Source organism: Sphaeramia orbicularis, chromosome 19 (genome assembly GCF_902148855.1).
Source record: "Sphaeramia orbicularis chromosome 19, fSphaOr1.1, whole genome shotgun sequence".
Classification (NCBI taxonomy): domain Eukaryota; kingdom Metazoa; phylum Chordata; class Actinopteri; order Kurtiformes; family Apogonidae; genus Sphaeramia; species Sphaeramia orbicularis.
Genome location: NC_043975.1, coordinates 31,917,445 through 31,942,714, shown reverse-complemented (window position 1 = coordinate 31,942,714; position 25,270 = coordinate 31,917,445). Strand labels below are relative to the sequence as shown.

At 38.5% G+C, this 25,270-nt stretch overlaps 1 protein-coding gene across 1 annotated transcript in view; it reads right to left on the bottom strand.

Annotated features, from left to right (window-relative positions):
* lrp2b (low density lipoprotein receptor-related protein 2b) overlaps positions 1-25,270 on the bottom strand; it is a 68,125-nt gene that overhangs the window by 27,976 nt on the left and 14,879 nt on the right. The window contains 34 exon segments of the mRNA XM_030163024.1: positions 788-992; positions 1,140-1,271; positions 1,951-2,070; positions 2,220-2,345; positions 3,560-3,802; positions 5,067-5,163; positions 5,165-5,271; positions 5,686-5,920; positions 5,923-5,977; positions 6,094-6,252; positions 6,341-6,470; positions 6,473-6,505; positions 7,773-8,220; positions 9,025-9,497; positions 10,500-10,691; positions 10,793-11,029; positions 12,853-13,066; positions 13,581-13,758; positions 13,903-14,012; positions 14,841-14,984; positions 15,199-15,365; positions 16,285-16,413; positions 16,536-16,713; positions 16,819-17,047; positions 18,765-18,949; positions 19,078-19,286; positions 20,235-20,483; positions 21,923-22,300; positions 22,540-22,656; positions 22,780-22,902; positions 22,994-23,233; positions 24,220-24,498; positions 24,777-24,914; positions 25,107-25,237. Of these exon segments, the coding sequence (XP_030018884.1) occupies positions 788-992; positions 1,140-1,271; positions 1,951-2,070; positions 2,220-2,345; positions 3,560-3,802; positions 5,067-5,163; positions 5,165-5,271; positions 5,686-5,920; positions 5,923-5,977; positions 6,094-6,252; positions 6,341-6,470; positions 6,473-6,505; positions 7,773-8,220; positions 9,025-9,497; positions 10,500-10,691; positions 10,793-11,029; positions 12,853-13,066; positions 13,581-13,758; positions 13,903-14,012; positions 14,841-14,984; positions 15,199-15,365; positions 16,285-16,413; positions 16,536-16,713; positions 16,819-17,047; positions 18,765-18,949; positions 19,078-19,286; positions 20,235-20,483; positions 21,923-22,300; positions 22,540-22,656; positions 22,780-22,902; positions 22,994-23,233; positions 24,220-24,498; positions 24,777-24,914; positions 25,107-25,237 (6,390 nt within the window).

Below are 25,270 nucleotides of genomic sequence, written 5' to 3'. Positions count from 1 at the left end.
GAGTGATGGAGTGCTGCGCCAGATGACCTGGCCTCCACAGTCACCTGACCTGAACCCAATCGAGATGGTTTGGGGTGAGCTGGACCGCAGAGTGAAGGCAAAAGGGCCAACAAGTGCTAAGCATCTCTGGGAACTTCTTCAAGACTGTTAGGAAACCATTTCAGGTGACTACCTCTTGAAGCTCATCAAGAGAATGCCAAGAGTGTGCAAAACAGTCATCAGAGCTAAGGGTGGCTACTTTGAAGAAACTAGAATATAAGAGATGTTTTCAGTTATTTCACACTTTTTTGTTAAGTACATAATTCCACATGTGTTCATTCATAGTTTTGATGCCTTCAGTGAGAATCTACAATGTAAATAGTCATGAAAATAAAGAAAATACAAAGAATGAGAAGGTGTGTCCAAACTTTTGGCCTGTACTGTATGTACACATAGTACTACATTTACTGAACTTCAAGTGCTGCCCACACAGATGCCTGATCAAATATAACATTTTTCCTACTGATCAAATATTGGTTTTCAAAAAAAATTAAGGCAGATGGCCGATATTGAAAAAAATCTATAAACCCAGTATATTGGCCGGTCAATATATCGGTCTCTCTCTAATGGTAAACTTGTCAATCTTAGCAAAGTGTTTATGCGCTGTCGTTTTTAGTGGCTGGCTACAATTTATTGCAGTGCAGCCATGACGTCCTGACTCGTAAATATCATGTTCACCCCCAGATAGTGTTTATTCCATGCATGCTAAATGAATTTGTTTCAGTCCAGTAAATACATTAGTACTTACTGGAAGGGAATGAGGATACATAGTCCATTAGCGCAAGCAAACTCATTCATATGGCAGGTCTGTTGGGGCAGTGTTTGCAGTTCATCGGCTGCATTGGCGCAGTCTTTATCACCATCCGCACACAAAGCTAGAGGCACACAGCGAGGGTGACCAGGATGCCAGGTTGGACAGTGTTGAACTGGTTGGAACTACAGGTTGCGTTGACCTGTAGAAGACAGACAGATGAGGATGACCTGTGATGAGAATTTGCTGACAACAAACAGCACACAATAATTAGAAGTTTGCAAAATATAGGACAGATACAGTCGACCAGAAAAGTAATACTAGTGTAAAAGTAAAATACACATCTTACCACACTGTAACTCTTGAACCTCGTCGCTGTTGTCCCAGCAGTCATTGTTGCCATCACAGACCATGGACTGAGGGATGCAGTTACCGTTGGTACATGTGAACTGGTTTGGGCTGCAAGTCCTGATTTCATCCTCTGAACAAAAACAGAACCCAGACCAACAATGGATGGGACATTTTCATTAGTATTTAGTTTTATTTAGTCTTTCAGTTTAGTTTTAAGTACATATTTTTTCATTCATTTGAGGAGTGAATAACTTTAACTTTATTTTTCATGAGTTATAACATTTAAGGATTGGATTGGTTTGGATTTATAAAAGGTTGAAAAAAATAGGATTACTGAATGCATTCATGCAAATTTATATTGTGCATGGCCATGTTATTGCTGTACGCCAGGCACCATTGACATTGAAAATGATAATAAAGCTGATTAACCTGCAGTTCTACTTAGATTTGAAGTGGCTTGTGTTGGATTTTTCATTTCAATGTTTATTTCAGGTAAAAAACATATTTTTTTCACTATTATCATTCATATCATTGAAAAAAAAACAGCTTTTTTTTCTCCTCAGAGGTTATGAGAAGGGGTGGGATGACGTTATAAGTTTTAATGTTTTCTTAAAATCTGTTTTTATTTCTATGCACTGAGGTAGGATTATTCTGTTTCATATTTAAAATAACCTGAACTGAAAGATGTTTTGCAACATAAACATAAATCAGTGTCCTTCATTAGAGACAGACAATATCAAAACAAGTCCTCTGAATGTATTGTAAGTTGAATTGTCTTTGTATGAAATAAAATAAAAGCAGGACGTTACCACAGGAAGGAGGTTCATCTGTTCCATCTTTGCAGTCTCTGAAGTCGTCACACACCCAGCTTTCAGGTATACACTTTCCCTCATCGCAACGGAACTGGTTTGGAGCACATGTTCGACCAGCTACATGACAGTAACACGAAAACAAGTAGCCATAACCATGAAATCACACACTTTGTAAGAGTCTCTGAGTTCATAAAAAAGGGCTAACAAGACCCACAAAGAGTCTCTTCCTTCCATTCAACATTTTGTTTCAATAAATTGCCCCTTACCACAGAACAGAGGGTTCTCGTCACTGTTGTCTCCACAGTTGTTGTAGCCGTCACACAGACTTTGAGGGTAGATGCAGATGTTGGTATTTTCACACTTGATTTGACCTGCAGGGCATGTTCTGTCGGCTGGTGAGGGCAGAGGAAGGCAAAGGTCAAAATGTGAACCACTGTAAATGTCCAGTCCAGTTATTCACACCACTTATTCAGCAAAACAGAATTGCATCTGAAAATGTACAGCTGCAACAGTCTACCTTTCAGAATTTTTATTATTTTTACGATTATGAGAAAGTGTATGATGTGTATTGTATATATTACCTTCCACAATAATCTATCGACTCCTTAACCCATAAAGACCCAAATGTCTACCGCTACACAAAAGAATCTACTGATCGAAAAAGTTTAATAACTGTTGAACCACTAATTCTATCAATACATGTAAATAAAAGGTTAAATGCAGTTTGTTATCTTTACATGGTCCTCAGACATGACCCATTTGGATGTTCAAAGGCCTGCAACATTTATTCACCAGTAAAACCCATAGAGTTTGACAAATGACAGTGGACGGAGATGCTTGTTTTTATATTCAGTTATTGATATCTTTGCTGAAAAAGTCACTTTTTCTTCAGTTTTCTCTGGTTTGATGCAATAACCTTTGAATTTACTTCGAGTTTTCATGAATATCTAAGTGATCAGTAAATCAAATGTAGGTAAAAACCTGATTCTCACTGAAAAATGTAAAATGTAAAGGATAATATGATAAATGGTGCTAAATCACTAAATCACAGACCAAAACAGCCATTGGTGACCAAAATCATCTACTGATCTAAATTGTTTAATACCTGTTGATCCACTAATCCTATCAATATATGTAAATAATTAGTGTAAAATGCAGTTTATCATCTTTTCATGGCCATTAGATATGATCCATTTGGAAGTTCAAAGGCTAGTGAACTTGGAAAAACCGTCATCTTCTACAACGCTGATTCACCAGTAAAACCCATGGAGTCTGATCAATGACAGGGGATGGAGACACTGGGTTTATGTTCAGTTAATGATATATTTTGTTGAAAAAGTCCCTCTTTCTTCAGTTTTCTCTGAATCTGATATTATAACAATCAACTTTAATCTGAGATTTTATGAACATCTACATGATCAGTGAAATAAATAATGGAAAATACCTTATTGTCAATGAAAATAATGCAAAATACAGATGATAATATTATAATAAATGGTGCTAAATCACTTAAGATAAGCTAAATAAATAGAAAACTTCATTTGGAAGCTGCAAAAAAGTAGCACTGGGTCTTTATGGGTTAAATAAAGATGTAGTCATAACTCACGACAATTGATTTCATCAGACGTGGCGTTGTCTCTGCAGTCATTATGTCCATCACAGACAAAAGCTGCACTGATGCAGCGCCCACTAGCGCAGGTGAACTCAGTCGTTGGGTTGCAGGTGGGGAAGGGGCAGCCCCGCTCATCACTGTTGTCACCACAGTCGTCGGTGTAGTCACATGTGTAGCCGAGCGGCACACAGCGTCCGTTGTCACAGGTGAAGTCAATGGCTGCACAGGTGTGGAAGGCTGGAGAAGAATGACACAGTATGGATTTATCTGACATTTGTTATATTTTTAGGTATTAAAGCTTAAAGTATATGCATTCTTTTCAAAGTCAACATTCCTTTGTGAATGACACTGGAAAAATACACAATGACAAGTAAGTAATATTTATTTTGTTAAGAATGTACACTGCCTGACCAAAAAAAGTCACACACAGCATTTCACTGGACCGTCTTTAGTGTTGATTATGGGATACCTTCACCATGGCATCATTTCATCCAGAGTTGCAATAATTTTTTACAGAGGTCTTGTATTGATGATTGGTGATGTGAGAGTTGGACCACTGTGTAAAGTCTCAAACACATCACAAAGATTTAGAATAAGATTCAGGTCTGAACTCTATGGTGGTTTATCCACTCAGTATGTTCAGGTTCAGCTGACCTCATTTTATGGACATACAGTCTCAGAAAAAATTATTAGACCATTAAAAGTCATTAAAAAAAATGGCTATGCAATCAAGTACTAACTCCTGTGTGTAACATGTGACTAAAACAGACAAAAAAGAAAACATGGAATGCCTAAAAGCATTGTTTTTGGCAGTACAATGCCATAGCTATTGACGTAAGAACTGAAGTGATTTTGGTTATTATCAAGAAAAAACATGGAAAATGGCTAGATATCAGCCCTTAAATTAAAGTCTCATGAGCTATTTTTGTTGTTATCATTATATTTGTCCAAACAAATGTACCTTTAGTTGCACCAGGCATTAAAATGAACAAGAAATTGAAGAACACATGGGTGGCCCAATAATTTTTTCCAAGACTGTGTAACATTGCTGAACCTAGACCTGGTGAACTGAACCAAACCCAGATCATAACACTACCCCCACAGGCTTGTACTGTAGGCACTAGGCATGATGGGTAATCCCTTTATCCCCCTCTCTTCTCACCCTGATGCACCCATTACTCTGGAACAGGGTCAATCTGGACTCTTCAGACCACATGCCCCTTTTCTATTGAAACACAGTCAAATCTTTATGTTCTCTATCAAACTCATGGTTGTTTAAGAAATGAAAAGCTACTGCATCAGTTAAAGAGTTAAAGAACTTGTTGATACATATTAACCCCTGCTGTAATTTTCAATGAAGAGTTCATTCCTGATTGCTTAGTTAAATCTAGGTACCAGTCTTTTTTAGTCAGGCAGTGTATAAATGAACAGTGTTCTTCTTAAAAATATAGATATATGCTTGTTTACTTGAATAGTAAATATGAAGAGCTGCATTTCTCACCACACACTCTCTCCAGCTCATCTGAGTTGTCATTGCAATCATTATAGCCGTCACACTTCCAGCGTGCTGAGATGCAGTTTCCATTGAGACAGGTGAAACTGCTCTGGCTGACAGCGTTTCCCGGTGTCTTTGATACAGTCTTTGCCATTGTTAGCTAAGTACCATTTCCCCTGGTGAGGACACTGGCATTCTGGGCCTGATGGACCTGGGACAGAAGTAGGGCAATTAGAGAAATGAGGTAAAGATTGGAGACATTCAGAAACTGGCATTTTTTATATTTTTAATGTTTATGTATATACATTATATTTCTTATATCTATTTTTAGTACTTCTTGGTGTTTTTGTATATTATCAGTATTTTTCTGTATATATTTCAATGTAATTTTTGTGATAGTTCTTGTATACAGTCCTTCTTTATGTACTTTAAGAATCTGCTGCTAAACTGATTTTCATTGTTCCTGTAACTGACAATAAAGATCTATTCATCAGTTCTGTTCTATTCTATTGTTGAGTAAGCACAAAGTTCTAAATGAAGCTGAATGGTAAACAAATTACTTGACCTTTTATTTCATTGGTGGTTCATTACATTATTATTACTACATGTTTCAGTGTGCTCTTACCTGACACACAGATGTGGCTGCAGCCTCCGTTGAACTGCTGACAGGAGCTGGTGCAGTTCTCCTGGTTTGACGCAGCGTAAGCACGGATGCCATTTGGCCGATAGGTGAGATCCTCAGCAAGGACTGCAAAGCCAGAACCATCATCCTTCCCGGTCCTGAAAATGCCCCTCTCTGTCCAGTCGGTCCAGAAGATGTCCTGCTGAAAGACGGTCATTGCAAAAGGGTACTGGACCCCCCTGAACGACTCACCTGACGGTTCTCACCCGTCAGTGAGGCCCGTTCAATCTTGTCTCTGCAGAAAGCATGACAGGAGGGAAAATTCTAGCAAAAAATATGCCACCAGTATGGGATCTAACATGAATTTTTTTGTTGCATTACTGTGTATAAAGCACGTATAAAATTACACACAGTGAGGAATCAGCCCAGTACAACATCCTCTCCTCGTAGTCCAGTGTCAGGCCATTGGGCATTGACAGGCTGCTGTTGATGATAGGGGTGCGGAAGTTTCCACCCAGCGTTGCCCTCTCAATTTTAGCCGGTGTGCCCCAGTCAGTCCAGTACAGGTAACTGTGTAAAGAGATTCCACTTAAAAAGGATGTTCACACTCTACACTAATGAATATCTACAAAAAAGTATGGTGATTCAATACTTTTACCCATAGCAGGGGTCAACAACGATGCCTCTGGGGCGATTTGCATGGGCGACGATAGAGCGGTTCATCCCATTCATCCCAATGGATTGGATATTACGACTGTAGTAATCAGTGAAGTAGAGCCGTTTGTTGACCAGTCATACGCTAAGCCCTCTGGGTCATCCAAGTCTGAAAAATATAACACAGAGGAAAAGACAGTGATTTGAGACAAGACGATGACAGGATGATAAGACAGGAAATGAAAACAGACAAACAGAGATTGTGGCTGTGTTTCCAGGAAATTGGCAAGTGAATTTAAAGCAATCTTCTTAAAGTGGTCCAAAATCGCAAAAAAACCTGAAATATTTCTATTAATTGTTTCCGAGTGCGTACACTAAACTGTGCAGTGTTGCCAGAAGGTAGTGGAATAGACTATCCCTATGTTATTTCTTAGGCTGTAAGAAACAGAGCAGGAGAAGTAGAGCATTCCTTCAATGTTTTCCAGCCAAAGTGGTGATGACTATATTTTTCAAAGTTGAAATTAAAATTTGGTCTCCTCATCAGTCCACATATGTCTATTACTACTAACAGCCATGATGCTTTATGGAAATACCAGATAAGATTCAGGCAAAATAGATGATCACTCACAACAGGTAAAATATTTGCTACATCAGAAATTACTCCAAATAGGTTCTCTCATCTCCCATTAAGAGAAATTGCCAATACAGTGCAATTCAATACAATTTCATATACAATAATTACAAATTGGACATAAAAAATAAATAATAAACAAACTTAAATGTTAATTGTGAATATTTCTTGCTTAGGTTTGGAAACAGAACTATCCAAATTGCTCTCTTTCTTCTCAATGAAAGCTGTGAATTATTCTTTCAAAGCAGTTATATTCTAAAGTACTGATAAATACACACTCACCTTGTAAAACTACAGGAAAATTCTAGATGGAATACAAAAGCACATATTCCCTCTTTCCTGCTCTGTTTATCTGACTATCAGGTCTTGTTGAAGAAAACAGATATAGATATACTCTCAGACAGGACTGCACAATATTAAGGGCAGAGCAGTAAGAGATTAGAGTAGAATAGTCCTTTTTATATTGTTCTGCTCACACATGCTTTTTTAACTCTTTTATATTGGTTTTGGCTGGTGGTGCAAACACTATGCAGAAATGTTAATCCACAGAAATGTCTCCAAGACAGAAAAACAAGAGGAACATTGAAGAAATACAGGTTGATGGCAGGTAAGTACACAATACACTTATAGAGAGTCAGAGGTGGAGACTGAGATAATTATTGTATGAGTCTATACACTGATTTTTAAGGAAATTGTTACATTCTTTGTTTTTAACATGTAAGAACTGTGGCTAGATAAAAATGTAATTAAAAATGTAAAAATAAGTAAATGAGCTATAGCAAGAGAGTGGAAGTTCCAAACTCACTTGTAGCTATATAGACAGGTGGGCTGGTAATGGATGTTGTAATGACATAGCCGATTCTGCTTCGACCGATCCCTAAATACTGCGCGAAGAAAATTCTCTTGTCTCTGAAATCGTAATCCACTGCCATCACAGAGTAACCCAGGTTCACTGTTGGATAAGGGGTGCTGTGATCCTCGGGGTCCAACCTCAGGCTGTTCAGAGTGTAGTCTGTGCTGAAAATTAAAAACTCATCTAGTCCATAACCACATGTTACTCCATTACTAAGAAGTGACCCGTGTGCGCAACCACACTTCGGTTTCTCCTGGTTCGGAAGGGCAAAGCAAAACTGCTGGCAGCGTCCGTTATTTTCCTGGCATGGGTTGAAGGCTACTTGGTTGGCAGATGTAGGCTGGACATGCGTATCAAAGATGGTCACATCCATCAGCCCTTCTAGACTGTCTCGAATCACCTGTTATTAAAAAAAAAGATACCACGTTCACCTTAGGATCAATGCATTCCATTCCATTCCATTCCATTTAGACTGTATCTAACTTTAATTTAGACTTTTCTGACGTTATTCTCTGGACATAGTTAAGAAAATAATCCAAAATAAAACTAGCTGCTTTTTAAAGGTTGACCCTAGATGCTCTAACTATTGTGGTCTGTTTTTTTTGTTCATTTGTTTGCTCCATAAACTGTAAAATTTTTGTCTATATGAAAATAAAGCATAACCCCCCCCGCCAAAAAAAAAAATACTGCTTTTTATCAATCAAATTCAATCAATCAATTTTATAAATTTTATTTATAATCATAACAAAAGTTATCTCATGACACTTTACATACCAAGTTGGTCGAAACCAGACTCTAAGCCAATTTACAAAAACCCAACAGAATCCTCCAGGAGCAAACACTTGTGACTGTTTTTAATGTTCCTCTTCTGAATTCATCCATATATAGCATGTGTTCAGAACTTGAGACTGTGGTGTGATCCATAATTTAAGCAAATATTTTGTCATTTTATTTTCATTGAAGAAATATACAAATAATGATAATCTCTAAGCTGTGGCTATTTTATAACGGTACACTGACACATTTTACCTCAAAAAAGCACCTCCGGTGATTTGGATATCGCACTTGTTGCAGTTTTTATAATATTTCGATTCATTGTATAACTGTGTAAGTTATACACACTGCATTATTATTTAAGTAGAGATGATCATACATAAGTGTTGTGAGAGGTAGGTGTGTGTTCTGGTATAGATTTAAGTCTCACCTCTGGCTGGTTAGTATTGGCTGGATCCTTACTCGCCTGAAAGAGTTTCCCAAGTCTTTTATCTACCCACAGCATGTAGTTTCCAAGAATAGCCACTCCTGTTGGAGATGGATACCGGCTGCCATATCGGATTATCTGCCTCTGCGTGCCATCTGTGGCCATACGTGATATCATATCAAGAGCATCATCTGTCCAGTAAAGGAAGTCATTGGTGTAATCAACAGTTAGACCCCGTGGCGACACCAGGCTCTCCGACGCCAGTACTGTGCGGTTGGTGCCATCCAGGAGGGCCCGCTCTATCTTGGGTGTTTGGCCAGCGTCGGTCCAGAACAAGTAGCGAAGCTTAGGGCTGACCGCCAGATCAGTTGGTTGGTCATGTTTGGATTTGAAAAGAATCATTCGATAGGTGGTGTTGATGGCCAGTACCTCCAGGAAGGTCTCACTCTCAAAGGCATTGGAGAAGTACAAGTTACCTAAGGACAAAAATATAGTTGGGGAAAAAAGTCAATAAAGAATAAGCAGAGAAGCATTATCACTGTCTTATTGTCCTGCATGAAATGAATAAACAGTGGTGAAACAAGTCTTCACATGCTTAATACCATACAGTGAAAAGTCAAAGAATGGAAGTATGAAAAACAAATGTAATCAGTATGCAGAACAACGGTCTCTGAGAATGTGTTACCAATACATACAATGTAATGTGGATCCATATTATAGTTACAATAATCTGCTCTCTGTTTGAGGTTTAACTGACTTTAACTACCTTACGTATATCCAGTTGAGTATGTTAGTTAGGTGGCGTGGTAGCACAGCCGTTAGTACTTTTGCCTTAAAGCAAGATGTTTCCAGGTTTGACTCTTAGTTGCTATTTTTTCATTACAAAGTACAGTATATATAAGTTAATTCTCCTGTCATTGCCATTGACCACAATGCTGATGAAGATCTGGAGTTGGTCCCCAAGCACCCCCAGTGGCAGTTCACAGCTTCTCATGTGCTATGTGCAAATGCTTACTGTTAATGCTAAGTAGTAAGACAGAATTTCCCTCTGCTGATGATAAAGTGAGTTCACTTTAACCTCTTTAACCTTTAATCTAAATTAATATTAATCTATAAGAACATGATATGTTTGTAGCATAACTGTTCTGAGAGAACAATGTATTTTAGAAAGCACATTTTCTAGAGACTAAAAGAGTATGTTTATCTTAAAAAGAACCAATCAAGGAACATTTTGGGGACATATTTGGAAATATGTGGTTTTCCCTGGTTGGAAAAGAGATGAAAAACTAAAGTAAACAAAGCTGTCAAATAAATATAATGGACAGAAAGCATAACGAACTATAAAACGAAAATGTACAGTACAGTACAAAACTTAAATTTAAAATTAGTACTTGGATGAGAGCGTAGTTATATTCTACTGCAGTGTTTTCTCTTTATTACTGAATGATCCAAAGATGGTTGTATGAATAGGTCAGTACCTGCGATCCAGTCAATAGCCAGGCCCTGGATGCCTCTTCTTCCAACACCCGAGGTGATAACGCTGCTGTATCGTCCTCCATCTGTTTTAGCCCTGAAGATCCCTCTGGAGGAGCTGGAGGTGCTGTTATCAGTCCAATAAACAAAGCCAGACTCAATATGAAGGTCCACCTTGTCCTTCATGGAGTAGGAATCTGCAAAAAATATTTAAAAAAAAAAACAACATCTCTATATGTGTGTAATATAACACATAAAACAAAGCTAAAGAACATAAATCAATGTTAAGCTGACATACATCCACCAACAGGCACCATTGCCTCAGAGTGGTCAGAGCTGTTTATGTGAAAACCACGGATGTGCTTGGAGGTGGAGACGATGGCGAAAGATTCATATTGTTCACAGCGGGAGCCGTCTGTAGAGGGGTAAAAGCCTGTGGTGCAGGCACAGGTCTTCTGATTTTGTGGTTTGGGCAGACACAGATGGGGGCAACCCCCGTTGTTGGAGCTGCAGGCGTTGCTGCTTCCTGCCGAGTCTGAGGCAGAAGGAATAAAAAATTGTGGACAGTAAACATTATCGCATCATATGAACCACTATCAGTCAATACAAACAGCATTTCACTACTCCTAAAGGTATTTGAAGCTTTGTAGATTCTCTAACCTATGTTTTACATTTACCTTCACCAAAAGCATCTACTGATCTAAGATGTTTAATAACTTTTGAACCACTAATTCTATCAATACACTGAAATAATTCAGGAAAAAATGCAGTTTCTCAGTTTTTTTTAAGTAGTATCAGATGTGATCCATTTGGATTTTCAGAGGCTCTATATTGAAAATGGAAACACTTTCATCTGTAAACACTTGTTTTTACATCAGTTAATGATCTATTTTGTTGCATATGTCACTTTTGTGAACTACATAAAAATATATCAAAACACTTGGTATTCACTGGAAAATGCAGAGAATAAAATAATAAATAGTGATGAATCACAAAGGAAAGGTTAAATGTAGCAAAAAAAAATACATATTTGGACATCACTACAAAAAGTTCTAAGCCTTCAAGAGTTACAGAATAACATCTAAAAATGATCTATTACTCATCGTTTTACAATCTGCAAGAATGAAAATAAAAAGCCTGTGGGGGCAAAAAAATCTAAGAGTGCATGCTACATTCTTTAAGGGAACAGTTTTATTGTTCTATAATAATTCAGTGGGTTCCTGCAGAGACGAATGAATAAACAACCAAACCAAACAAGGAGAAAAGAACACTGGTATCAGTACTGCCCGTTGGTCAAATTATTACTTTAAATATAGTTAAAGCAGAATTTCACAGATACTCCATCCCAATGTACCTAGAGAAACATTGCAATTTCAGTTACATGTAATTCTGTAATTAATAATCTATTGTATATGTGGCAACTTTTAGTTTCAGTGATACTGAACTATAAGTGCTAATGTGCACATAAAACCTTCAAAAAAGTTATTAATTTTCACATTTTTGCCTTTTAATATTAGTTCAAGTTTCAAGAAAAATATTAATCAAAACTAGAAGCACTCGGAGAGCGCAGACCTCCGCCAAGGCTGATCAGTGGCCCCCCCCGTGGGCCCCCCCACGCCAAGGAGGTTATGTTTTTGCCACAGTTTGTTTGTTTGTCTGTCTGTCTGTTTCTCTGTCTGTTAGTGTGCAACATAACTCAAAAAGTTATGGACAGATTTTGATGAAATTTTCAGGGTTTGTTGGAAATGGGCCTCCCCACCCCCGATCACCACCAAAATTTAATCATTTCTTCCTTATCCCATTTCCAACAAACCCTGAAAATTTCATCAAAATCTGTCCATAACTTTTTGAGTTATGTTGCACACTAACGGACAGACAAACAGACAAACAAACAAACCCTGGCAAAAACATAACCTCCTTGGCGGAGGTAATAACTAATCTGTGTTTTCCTCTTTAACCAATGGATGAAAGAATCAGATAAGGTCCACACAACCTGTGAGCTCCCAAAAACACCTTTCAGTAACTGGATGTGCGTATCACCTCTTTTCCTCTTTAACCAAACCAACTATTTGACTTTTAATTTAGTATGAATTTAAATAAATCACAAAAGAAGTCCTTGCAGTATTCTCTAAGGACAGATAATACATTTTAATGATAACGAACATCTCTACAAAGCTTTATACCAACCACAAGCTATGCTAAAAAATAATAAAAGGTACTTAATCCTGGTGGGTTTGGTCCTTCAGGAGGACACTAGTGGCAGTAATTACGTGTTGCATAATGTAACAGTCTAAATGAAAGCAGAAAAAAACCCATCAAGGACAAGTCGCTCTGTGGATAAACAGTAAATGCACGTACTGTCTCTGGCGTGGACTTTGAGGGCACGCAGGCCAGACATGCCGCTCCTCATCACCACCATATTTGCACCAGTGTCCTTGTCGACTCTCTCAATGACCTCATAGTCCAGGTCGGTGTAGTAAAGGTAGTTTTGGTGGATGGTCAAACCCCATGGATGAGACAGGCCACTGACCACTGTGACTCGGGTCACTCCGTCCATTGTTCCACTTTCGATCTGACCAAACACAAAAGCAGAGGAAAAAGGAATCAATTATGGGGTATAAGATAAGATAAGATAGATAGATAGATAGATAGATAGATAGATAGATAGATAGATAGATAGATAGATAGATAGACAGACAGACAGACAGACAGACAGACAGACAGACAGACAGATAGATAGATAGATAGATAGATAGATAGATAGATAGATAGATAGATAGATAGATAGATAGATAGATAGATAGACTTTACTGATCTCAATCTGGGAAATTGCAGTGCAGCCACAGCATTTCACACAGTAAAAAATAAAATACACAAATAAAAAAAGAGCATAGGAGCAAAAAATAAATAAATTATAAGTAACTATAAAGAGAACTGGGTAAGATATCTGGATAATTTAAATATTAAGGTGCAATAATAAACTGTAATGAGTAAGGAAAATGTAATTTTCCAATAGGATGGAGGTGCATAAATAGAATAATTCCTTCATAGTTTATATGTTATTTGTTGTGTAATACTGTGCATACCACGCCTGAACCTGCCACACCCCAGTACAGTTTCCTAGTAGAGATGTCAGCAGCAATGAATCCTATATTAGCCAGGTTTTCTGTGTAGAGGTTCTGGCTGTTGGCACCATCCATATCAGCGCTGGCAACTTTTGGAGGAACTCCATTGTCTGAACCTTTGTCTGTCCAAAACAATTTACTGTGGAAGACGAATGAAAGTGACATCAAGCATAAAAAGTATGAAATCAACGTGCAAAGAGACTCAATACTGTAAATAAAATAGACCACGCTGTAGCCTATTGGTGACGTTGTCCCAAAAGTTTCATTTGTACAGATTCTATACCCTCGAGCAGGATCCAGGACTATCCCAATGGGTTGTCCAACCCCCTCTGGTTTCCCATTGGAGGTGATGAGAGTCTTCCTGTAGTGCTGGTCTCCATCCACACGGATAACCTACAACAAGTGTAAAATTTTATTGACTTCTCTGCACTATGGCAAAGCAAAAAACTAAAACTTAAGTGTAAACTCTGAGAGAAAGTTAGTACAGTGAGTTTACAATACAAAGCTAAATCAATAAATGAAACAATGTAATTTGAAATACAAGTACATTTAAGATGAAATTGAGTATGCAGTAATAGAAAACAGGTATAGTGTAAAATGGTAAATTGTTAGTTATACTCTGAATTTTTAGTTAACCCTTTATCGGGCAAGTGGCTATTTTTGGTAATTTCCCCACACATAAAACAGTGATAGCAACAGTTACAGTGAGCACAGTGAGTCAACAATCTCAGGTCCAGTGTAGTCTACAGGGTTTGTAAGGTCCATCTCTACATGAACAGTGAGTCTAACTGCTTTGTTAGATACCTTGAAGTAATGGTACTAATGTAAGGAATGATGTTCAAAAGGGTTAATGTGGATGTGGACAGGTGTCTGGATCAGCACTTATGTTGTAATGTTCTAAAAATCTTGTTTTAATGTTTTAAAATACATGTTCTTTTCATATTACATGTGTTTTTTTTGTATTTTTTATCTATACTTTTTGCATTTTTTATTTATTTATTTATTTATTTTGCCACTTACAGGCAAGGAACCAAATATGGTAACTTTATTGACTAAGATTTTCTACATAATAACAAAACATTTTGAAAAATTTCACCAAAGTAATAAAGTCTTGTTAGGTCTTCCAATAACACACTAAGGTTGAAATTTTGAATTTCAGAGTACATCTATAAGTGCCCTATAAAGGGTTAATGACGTACACCTGGAAGAAGTGGCGTTTACCTCTATAGATTTAGCAGAGGGATTGGTGTAATACATCACTCGGCTCATCCAATCAAAAGCAAGACCAGAAGGCGTGCCATAGAAAGCAGCTGGGGCAAACTCCGACCTGTTGGTACCGCTGGTTTTCACACGCCATATAGAACCCTGACAGGTGAAGTATAATTGAAGAAAACACATCAAAACAAGTCATTTAGAACCAGTAGACACTCTAATGACACTCTGAATGACCACTAGTTAGTGTTAAACTTTAATTACATGTATTTAATTAGTATATATAGGTGAAGGTAGCACATTTAAGTAAAACATTCAGCAAATCTACAAAATATCCTAAACATTTTCATGGTTTTACTTCACTCACAGTATTTTGCACCCAATAGATGAACTGCTCCTGGTCATCGAAGTCTATGTCCTTTGCCTGGCTGACACCGGACACAGGAGCCATTGCATTGTTGGAGGGATCAGCAGGGTCAAGAGGAATGCCGAAAATCACTGAATCTCTCACCACCATTAAGAAGGCAGACTCATCTAATAGAGGTATAACAGGAAACACAACACTGAAATCACACCAGAAGACAAACTAAAACTCAAACCTCTGGATTAGACACAGACAGCGTTGTGCAAATTACTTCCAAACTGTAATGCATTACAGATTACTTGTTACTGTTATTTAAAACTAATACCTTACCTTATAATATTAGTCTCTCAGAATTGTAATGCGTTACATGACTCCTGCATTACTTTTGAGCTACATACAGACGCTCGTCATAACCGGCGCTTGCACAGTAGAACCCCCCCCATAAGAGAGCCTTGGGACATATAAATTTGCGCCCCGAAGTACATGCGGATGGATAGCTCGGTAAGTAACGCTACAGTCTATGATGTGTGAATCCCAGCAGGAACACTTAATTTTTTTCAACATTTTACATGTTCAAACAGCAACTGATAAAGAATTCTAACTAGTCATAGAAACATTAGCTTACCTTGTCATTGCTAATCACAGGGATCATGCTAATGCAAACTAGCTTCTGTAAAGCAGGGTTAGGGTTAGTAATGAGCATACGTCCATGTGGCAAATGTACTGTCTTCTGCCGTCTTCACCCATTGGCTAAACACCAACAGGAAACAGAACTTTCCTGGTGCATTTTTGATTCCTTAAGGTCACATGGTCTTGCTGTTTTCTGGGTTTTTTCATTTGAGCAATTAAATGATGGGCGAAAAGTGTTGTAATGCAAGCGCTACCGAACCCGTACTAGGTAAAAGATTACTGCAAATTGATTAGTAATGCGTAACACTACTGCGTTACAGCAAAAAGTAATCTGTTACTGTAATGCATTACTTTTGCAACATGTTACTCCCAACACTGGGCACAGACTGATAGTTAGTTATTCAGATGTTTTACATGCACCAGGCTTTTAGCATTAAAAGTTGCTGTAAACAAAAATACCTTTAATACAGGTGCGTTTGTCAGTATCCAGCTTCCAGCCTGACTGGCAGTGGCAGGTGTAGTACCTGGGTCGTATGCCCGACAGCAGGCACAGCTGAGTGCACAGGTGTTCCCTGCATGGGTTGATAGCTGAACACAAAAGAAAAGTGTCACCTTGACTCCCTCCAGATATTAGATTTGATGCACTCAAGTCAGAAAAATGGACGTGCTTTAATTGAGTTTATAATAAATGGTTTTGTGTTGCATTAGACCTGCAGGTTGTTTGACAGGATGGTCCATAACGATGCCCATGGGCTGGTAGACGCTGCTCATTAAAGTGGTGATGTTGCCACCATGGAACTTGTTTGTCCTCATCACCTTACTTGTGTAGCGCTCTGACCAGTAAATGTTATCTTCAAAGATAGTCATACCATGTGGGTGCTGAAGAACCTATTAAAAGTAAGATATGATGAAGGGTGATTTACATATAAGGTTTAAGAACTTTATTAGACTCTTTTTTTAGACTTTCAAGCAGTGGAGTGAAACCCAACATACCATATCACTTGCCATGACCTGATGCCGATTGTTGCCATCATAGTCACAGTAGTCAATGTACTTGAGGTAGGCGTCAGCGAAGTACAGTCTCCTTGTGGTGTAATCCAGTGCCAGGCCATTGGGCCAGTAAAGTTTGGTACTGATGATGACCTTTCTCATGGCTCCGTCCATGTCAGCCCTCTCAATCCGGGGATTCTTACCCCAGTCTGACCAGAACATCAGGTTTGTACTGGAAAGAATAAAAGTTTGAAATTTTATATTTTGTGCTGAAAATCTAATGTCCTGTGCTTTTTACTTAAAAATAATCAGAATGTATTACAAATGTGACATCACTGATTACAATTCAGTTCAGATGTATTTAGATTATCTGCACTTTAATACTTTGAATTAAAATATATTGCTTTATTCACAACTGAAAGCAAAAATTGCTTTGTTCTGTTTCAGCCAATCAGCTTCAGTTATCCCACTGAGATAATCTATGTTCTGCATTAACCAGGTGTGGCTATAGGTCTGATTCTGAGACAACTTTAAAGGTACAATATGTACAACTGTATGTGAAGAAATGTCCCACGTTTAATACTTTTTATAAAATTTTTTATGTGTGAAAGGATCATGATATTCCTTAAAAATCAGGGAAAATAAGAATTCAAGGTTCTACGCCCATGATGAAATCCAAATGGCGACATTTATGCCTCTTCTCAGAGTAAATCACTAGCAACCATTAGCTTAGAAGCGAAGAACACAGATTCCAGCATCAACCTCAAATAAGCACAGGACCATTTTCATTCATTCATTCATTCATTCATTCATATTAACCCATAAAGACCCAAACAGCCACTGGCGACCTAAACCATTTACTGATCTAAACTGTGTAATACCTGTCAATCTATGAATCCTATCAATACAAAATGATTGGTGCAAAATGCAGTTTTGTCATCTTTTCATGGTCATCAGATATCATTCTACCAATCATGTGGACAGTGGTTTAAGTGCCAGTGAGTTCTCTCTTCCTAGTCCTTTGGCCCTTGTGGCCTTGGTTATGTACTGATGTGGTGTCTTTGACATGTTGTACTCCTGTCTGTTGTCTTCTGCTTGATGTCATTGTTGTCATTGTTGTTGGTGGTGTGTTCTTCTATGTTCAGGAACTGCTTGAACTGAATTGCCCCCTTGGAGACTAATAACGTTGTCTGTATCTGTGTCAGATATGACCCATTTGGACGTTCAGAGGCTTCATAGTGAACATGGAAACACTATCATCTTCTACAACATTGATTCACCAGTAAAACCCATGGAGTTGGATCAATGATGGAGACACGTGATTTATGTTCAGTTAATGATATATTTAGTAGAAAAAGTCAAGTTTTCTGAATTTTTCTCTGTTTCTGATATAATAACCTTCAACTTTATTCTGAGCTTTTATGAACATCTACATGATCAGTAAATTAAATAAGGGAAAATACCTCATTGTCATTGAAAAAATGCTAAATACAGAGGATACTATTTTACTAAACTGTGATAAAGCACTTATGAAAGGTTAAATAGAGAGAAAAATGAATTTTGGAACTGCCACAAAAGTAGCACTGGGTCTTTATGGGTTAATTCATCTTAATCCTCTGAAGGGTCGTATAAGGGTTGGAGCCTCTCCCAGCCACAATGGGGCAACGGTTGGGTACACCCTGAACGTGTTGCCAGTTAATCATAGGGCACATAGACATATAGAGATGGACAACCATTCATTGTCACATTCACCTCTATGGGTGATTTATGGTGATATCTGTGGGCGGTGGGAGGAAACCTGAGGAGTCAAAGGGAACCCATGCAGATACAAGGAGAGCATGCAAACTCCACACAAGAAAGCGCCATAACCAGGGCTTTCAGACTGTGAGGTGACAGTGTTAAATACTGCTCATAAGATTAAAAAGATGAATTTGGAATGCTTCTCTTACTAGTTGCGGGGGTCCAGGACCAGTCCACGGGGGCTGGTGACATTTTTAGTCACAAGGACCTTCCGGAAGCGCCCATCCAGAGTCGACACCTCAATATTTTCCATGACAGAGTCGGTCCAATAGAGGTTCCGGCCGACCCAGTCCACAGCTATACTCTCTGGTACCATTAGACCAGCAGAGAACACCTACAACACCACAGACATCACAAACACATTGATCACAAGAACATTTTATGTTCTGATTTTGTTATTGAAGGTTTTCCTGATCAGATTTATTACATTTTGTGACCAGTGGATAGGATCCATTCTCCTACCTCTCGCCGGTCGGTGCCGTTCTGGTAGGCACTCCATATTTTCTTCTGTGAGGCATCAGCCCAGTAGATTCTGGAAGTGGTTCGATCAAAATCTACTGTAACGATTGCCGAGCCACTGACAACCGGTCGCATCAGGGGCGGCCTCATGTTGATACGGTTAGCGATGATCTGACTACGCTTGGTAACCAGAAGTACAGCTGCTGCAGGGTCTGAGAGTGGAAACGAGATGTGAGTAATTTTATTTTATTTGTCAAAGGTACAAATAAAAAGCCAATTTTTTCATATATGTGACTGTATTGAAAATGTTTAATTTCTATATTTAAGATCTTGATAAACATCAATAATATCTGTTTTGCCTGTTATTACTTTACATTTACCCATAAAGACCCAAACATCCCCTGGCAACCAACAGCATCTACTGACTTAAAATATTTAATATGTGTTGATCCACTAATCCTTTCAATACATGTAAATAATTGGTGTAAAATGCAGTTTGTCATCTTTTCATGGTCATCAGATATCACCCATTTGGACATTCAGAGGCTCCGTAGTGGATACTGAAACACTGTCATCTTCTACAACATTGATTCACCAGTAAAACCCATGGAGTTTGATCAATAACAGTGGATGCAGACACTTGTTTTATGTTCTGTTATTGATATAGCTGAAAAAGTCTCTTTTTCTTCAGTTTTCTCTGTTATTATATAATAACATTAAATTTTCTCAGAATTTTCATGAATGTCTTAAAAAATATAAGAAATTAAATAAAGGAAAATACATGATTTACAGTGAAAAATGCAAAATACTGACGATAATATTATAACAAATGGTGATAAGTCAAGAGAAAAATTCAATTGGGAACAGACACAAAAGTAGCACTGGGTCTTTACGAGTTAATTTGTATTTCCTTGCTGTTGGGCGGAAACCTCATAAGTCCATTTTTGGTCTTTTTTTGTCATAACGTCATTCTGTTGGTCAGTCTTTACATTGGCCTGATGGTTTTAGAAATATTCAACCAATGAAAAGTGTTGATAACAGCTTGTGACTACATCTCTTAACTTCATTCATTTATTTACAATATACATTGTTTTTCAAGTTTCCTAAAAAAAAAAAAAAACTGTTTTGGACATAAGAGGTTTCCTGCCATTGTTGCTCACCTGTTGCTTTGCAGGTGCGTCCATCCGGCTCCAGGAGGTAACCCTCTGAGCAGTAGCACCTAAAGCTTCCTCTCTCATTGAAGCATTGCTGGCTGCAGAAACCAGTGATCAGACATTCGTTGATGTCATCACATGTCTTTGAGTCGTTGAGGAGCTGAAATCCAGGTGGGCATGTGCACTGAGCCCCAAAAGGTCCTTGGATACATCCATCACTGCAGCCTCCATTGTTCAGTTGACAGTCATTTTGGTCTTCATAAAATGACATAAAGGTATATTAGAATGTCCCCCTTTAAGGAAGTTCAGTTCACATTTTATTTACAAATCATTTAAAAATACGTATGCAACTTGTATTTAGAATTTACAGCAAGATATGATTTTGTAAAAAGGGTAACCCCAGAAGCTATCTGGCTATCAGACTGCGCTGTTTTTGCTTAAGAGTAAAGTTCAATGTTATGGTTGGAAATTCAACCTATGCATTTAACCAATACTAGTAGACATGCAATTAACAGATACTGAAGGTACCCATGGAGAATTAATTAAAAGCAGTGGTGTGTTGTCAGGGCCAGCAGGGCCTCCTCCAGTGGCCTTGAAAAATGAAATTAAGTGTGTGTGAAGTGCCTCTCATGGGTATTTAGTCAATTTCATCAGTGTCTTGTCCACAAAACTGTTTATAGTTAATTTTGTTGAGGGTGAACTGAAATACCCTGCATCCAAAAAGTCATTCTAATGCCTCACTGTGATTTCAGTTTGCTGGGCCCCGCACAACAGATATTGTTTTTGTTGAAAGATCATCTGATATATAAGTATTAGTGACAGATTGTAAAATGTATGTATGTATGCTCTTTTTGGAATAGCAGCAGTTATCTTTAGGGGGACGTGATGAATCCAGATAATCACTGAATAGGTACCTAATTGTTACAGCTGTTAGCTGAGCATGATCTTGATCTAAGGCATCATCTTGCCAGTTTTTACAGGGAAATGAGGAAAACTTTAAAAATTATCACAGTTTTTGCAGTTATGGTAAATGAAATGACTGACTTCAGTAACACTGCAGCTCTCATATGTCCTCAGATACATGAAACGGGGCTAAAGGATGTTGCTTTTTTTATTTGAGGATGTTACAGATAAAAAATGAGTTCAGGATCTAGCATGGTTGGTTCTGGATCTGGTAAAAAGTTAAAACTATAATATAATGTAATGGTGTCAGGCCTAAATGGAGTACAGAATCATGTTAAAATACCCTGGACCCTCTGCATGCATTATGCACATACTGTAAATCCAGTGATGTCCCATTAAAAATTGAAGAATGCAAAATATTTTTATTGCAAATCTCAGTGAATTATCTCTTCTTTTTTTTTACTCAATTTTCCCAAATGCAACAAGCTACTGGATGAGTTTTGACAACAATGGCTGCCCTGTGCCATGCAGATCAGGTGAAATTCTAAAAGTCTGCACTGTCCACGACAAAAGAGCTGATGGAGCTTTCCCAGGACATAAAAAGATTTAACTGGGAAATTGTTCACTATGCAGCAGGACACCTTATGATATTTATGACTGAAAGAGTGATCAAGTTTTAATCATACCTTTTATACTACTTCTTCTATAAAAACATGTATGCTCCAGTTGACGGCAGCAAATTTAGGATTTATAAGTATGTATTAGTATATCATATTAATGTGATATCTTACTACAGATGGGTGACTCATCTGCTCCATTGGGGCAGTCCCTCTGGCCATTGCACACCTTGTCCAGATCAATGCAAACCAGGTCAGTGGGGCACTGCCACTGTCCTGATGGGCAGCTGAATGGAGGCGTGGGGCAGTTCTGTTCATCACTCATGTCCCGGCAGTCATTGTCGCCATCACATACCCAGCTCATCGGAACGCAGATCTTGTTGTTACACTGGAAGTAGTCAGACCTGCAGGTCACTGGCAGGCAGGAGTTATGTTCATCTGACCCATCCTCACAGTCTGGATGACCATCACACTCCCACCCCTCTGGGATGCAGAAGCCATCTGTCTGACACTGGAACTCATCATCGTGGCAGAGGCCTGGACCTCGGGTGGCTGTACGAAGACATAAAAATAAATAAATAATAAATTCAAGACCAGTGGAATCTAATATAAGTTGTCATCTTGTGGCATTTTATACAGTTTCTATCAATGACAAAGTCTATATGGGTACCAAACTGGATGATGTGGCCAAAAATGTTCATGATAAAATATCTGGTACCATGGTACCACCATAAACAAATAAATTATATAAATTTTTTATTACATAGCAGCAGTAAGTTTGGTTAACGTACGACAGTCTTGCTCATCAGAGTGGTCTCTGCAGTCATAGACTCCATCGCATCGATACCTTGAAGAGATACACTGGTCCCCACTGGCACAGGCAAACTCATGAGAGGAACAGGGAAACTCTTAAGATGGAAAATAGAGAAATAAGGGAGAAGAGAGAAGTAAAAACAAAAATGATTTTAAAATGAATACGTACTGTACATCAAGTAGAGAGTAAGAAAGAAGGAAGTTACGGTGATACCAACCACAGTTCTCTTCATCAGAGCCATCTAAACAGTCCTGATCTCCATCACACACATAGGAGTTGTAGATACAGCGGTGGTCAGGACACAGGAAGTAGGAAGGAGGGCATGTGGTGATGGTTGAATCTGCCAGTTACAGATAAACTCTAATTCAAAAGGTCTGTTTTTTTTTTTTTTATCAGACAAAGCGAATACCTGACAGACCCTCCATACTTACTGCAGTTGTGTTCATCAGAGCCATCTCCGCAGTCATTGTCACCATCACACACCCACACTTTAGAGATACATCTGTTGTTATCACAGGTAAAGTAGTCCGCAGCACAGGTGGTAGGGAGACGAGTCGGACAGTTTATTTCATCAGAGCCATCCCCGCAGTCGTCATGGCCATCGCAACGCCAACTCTTCAAGATGCAGTGCTTGTTGTTGCAGGTGAAGGCATATGGAGAACATGTGGCACCTGGAAGACAGATCATTCTAAACATACAGCTCTGGAAAAAAAATAAGAGGCCACTGCAAAATGATCACTTTCTCTGATTTTACCATTTATAGGTATGTGTTTGAGTAAAATTATTTATTTTTGTTTTATTCTCTAAACTACCGACAACATTTCTCCCAAATTCCAAATAAAAATATTGTCATAATATTTAGAGCATGTATTTGCAGAACACGACACACGGTCCAAATGACAAAAAGATGCAGGTGTTTTCAGACCTCAAATAATGCAAAGAAAACAAGTTCATATTCATTTCTAAACAACACAATACTAATGTTGTAACTTGGGGAAAGTTCAGACACCAATATTTGGTGGAATAATCCTCATTTTTAATGACAGCTTTCACGTGTCTTGTCTCTCCATCATTGCTGTTGGATGACTTTATGCAGCTCCTGCCAAAGAAATTCAAGAAGCTCAGCAATGTTTGATGGCTTGTGACCATCCATGTTCCTCCAGAAGTTTTCAAAGTGGGGTCAGGTGTGGAGATTGTTCTGGCCATGACAGGGTCTTCATCTGGTGGTCCATCATCCACACCTTCATTGACCTAGCTGAGGCCAGGAGCATTGTCCTGATAGAAAACCCAGTCCTCAGAGTTTGGAAACATTGTCAGAGCAGAAGTCCAGTAGTTTTCAACAGTTATTTTTGGATTCCAATTACTTTTGCGGTACTAATAGCCCTGTTTTTGCCTATTATAAGAAGATAGTGATGGCCACAGTAGTGGTTTTTATACTTCTCTTTCTTAAATAAGACATGGATCAGGTGTTTATTCAGTAGAATAAGGTGTGCTTGTGTTGGAATTCAACAGACACAGGAATGGAATGGCTGTCATACACGCAGACATGCTGATTTCACAGGAAATTGCAGCGGCCCCTTAATTTTTTCAAGAGTTGTATATGATAGAGGCAGGTGGGTGTTTTTTTGTTTGTTTTCTCAAATATCAGCATTTTTACCTGTATCAGTGCAGTTAGCTTCATCAGTCTGATCAACGCAATCAACAACCCCGTCACAGCGGTAGGAGTTGGGCCGACAGCGTCCTTCGTCACATTCGAAGGCGTAGTCACCACAGCTGGTGTCTGGTGGGGGGACAGAATCGTCCTTGATGCAGTCCCTGTGATTGGAGTGAAGTTTCATACCGTACGGACAGCCGCACACCCGACCATAAGAGGGGGTTGGGAAACAGAAGTGGCTGCATTGACCATTGGGCACCATATTACAACGGCTGGTGAAAGCTGAAAGAGACATTCAAGGTGAAGGTCAAGGTTATTTATAAAGCACATTAAAAACAACGCAAAGTGCCCAAAGTGCCGTACAAATCTGCAGATACAAATGCAAGATATGCTAAAACTAGTAAAATTACAATAATTCACTGGTTTGTAGATTACTGTGTTCACTGTGTATCCTGATTTGATGTTGCACAATGAAAGTCGCATCATTTTAGGATTGATTTCCTCTTTCCTTCACCAGTCAAAAGTACTTGTGTGGGGATTTCATGTGTGTGTTAACTTACTGCTGTGGGTGTCAGCTACGTAGGCCTTGACATTCATGATACCAGTGACTCCTTGCCTGATCATAATGTTTCCTCCTCCATCCCTCTTCCTCATCTCAAATATTCCTCTGGTTCTTGTATCAGACACATAGAGGTAGTCTGCACATAAAAACACACAATTAAATGATTAATCTCATTCACTTCAGCAACTAATGACAGCAGTTTATTGATTTTAGCACATTAACTACAAATGTCCATATTAAATTAGCCATTTAAATTCAAATCGCGCCATCTGCTGTAACAGAAGCCGAGTAGAAAATGCTGGTGTCGTAAAATGACATTGAAACGCACCTGAATAAACTGTTAGAGAGAAGGGAGAAGTGATCTGACCAATATTGCTGATTGTCTCTCTGTCATATCCTTCAATGCTAATGTGACCAATCTGGTCCAAGAGTGAATCTACCCAGTACACTCTGTCCATGCTGCAAACATCAAAGCACAGGAAAAATCATTTA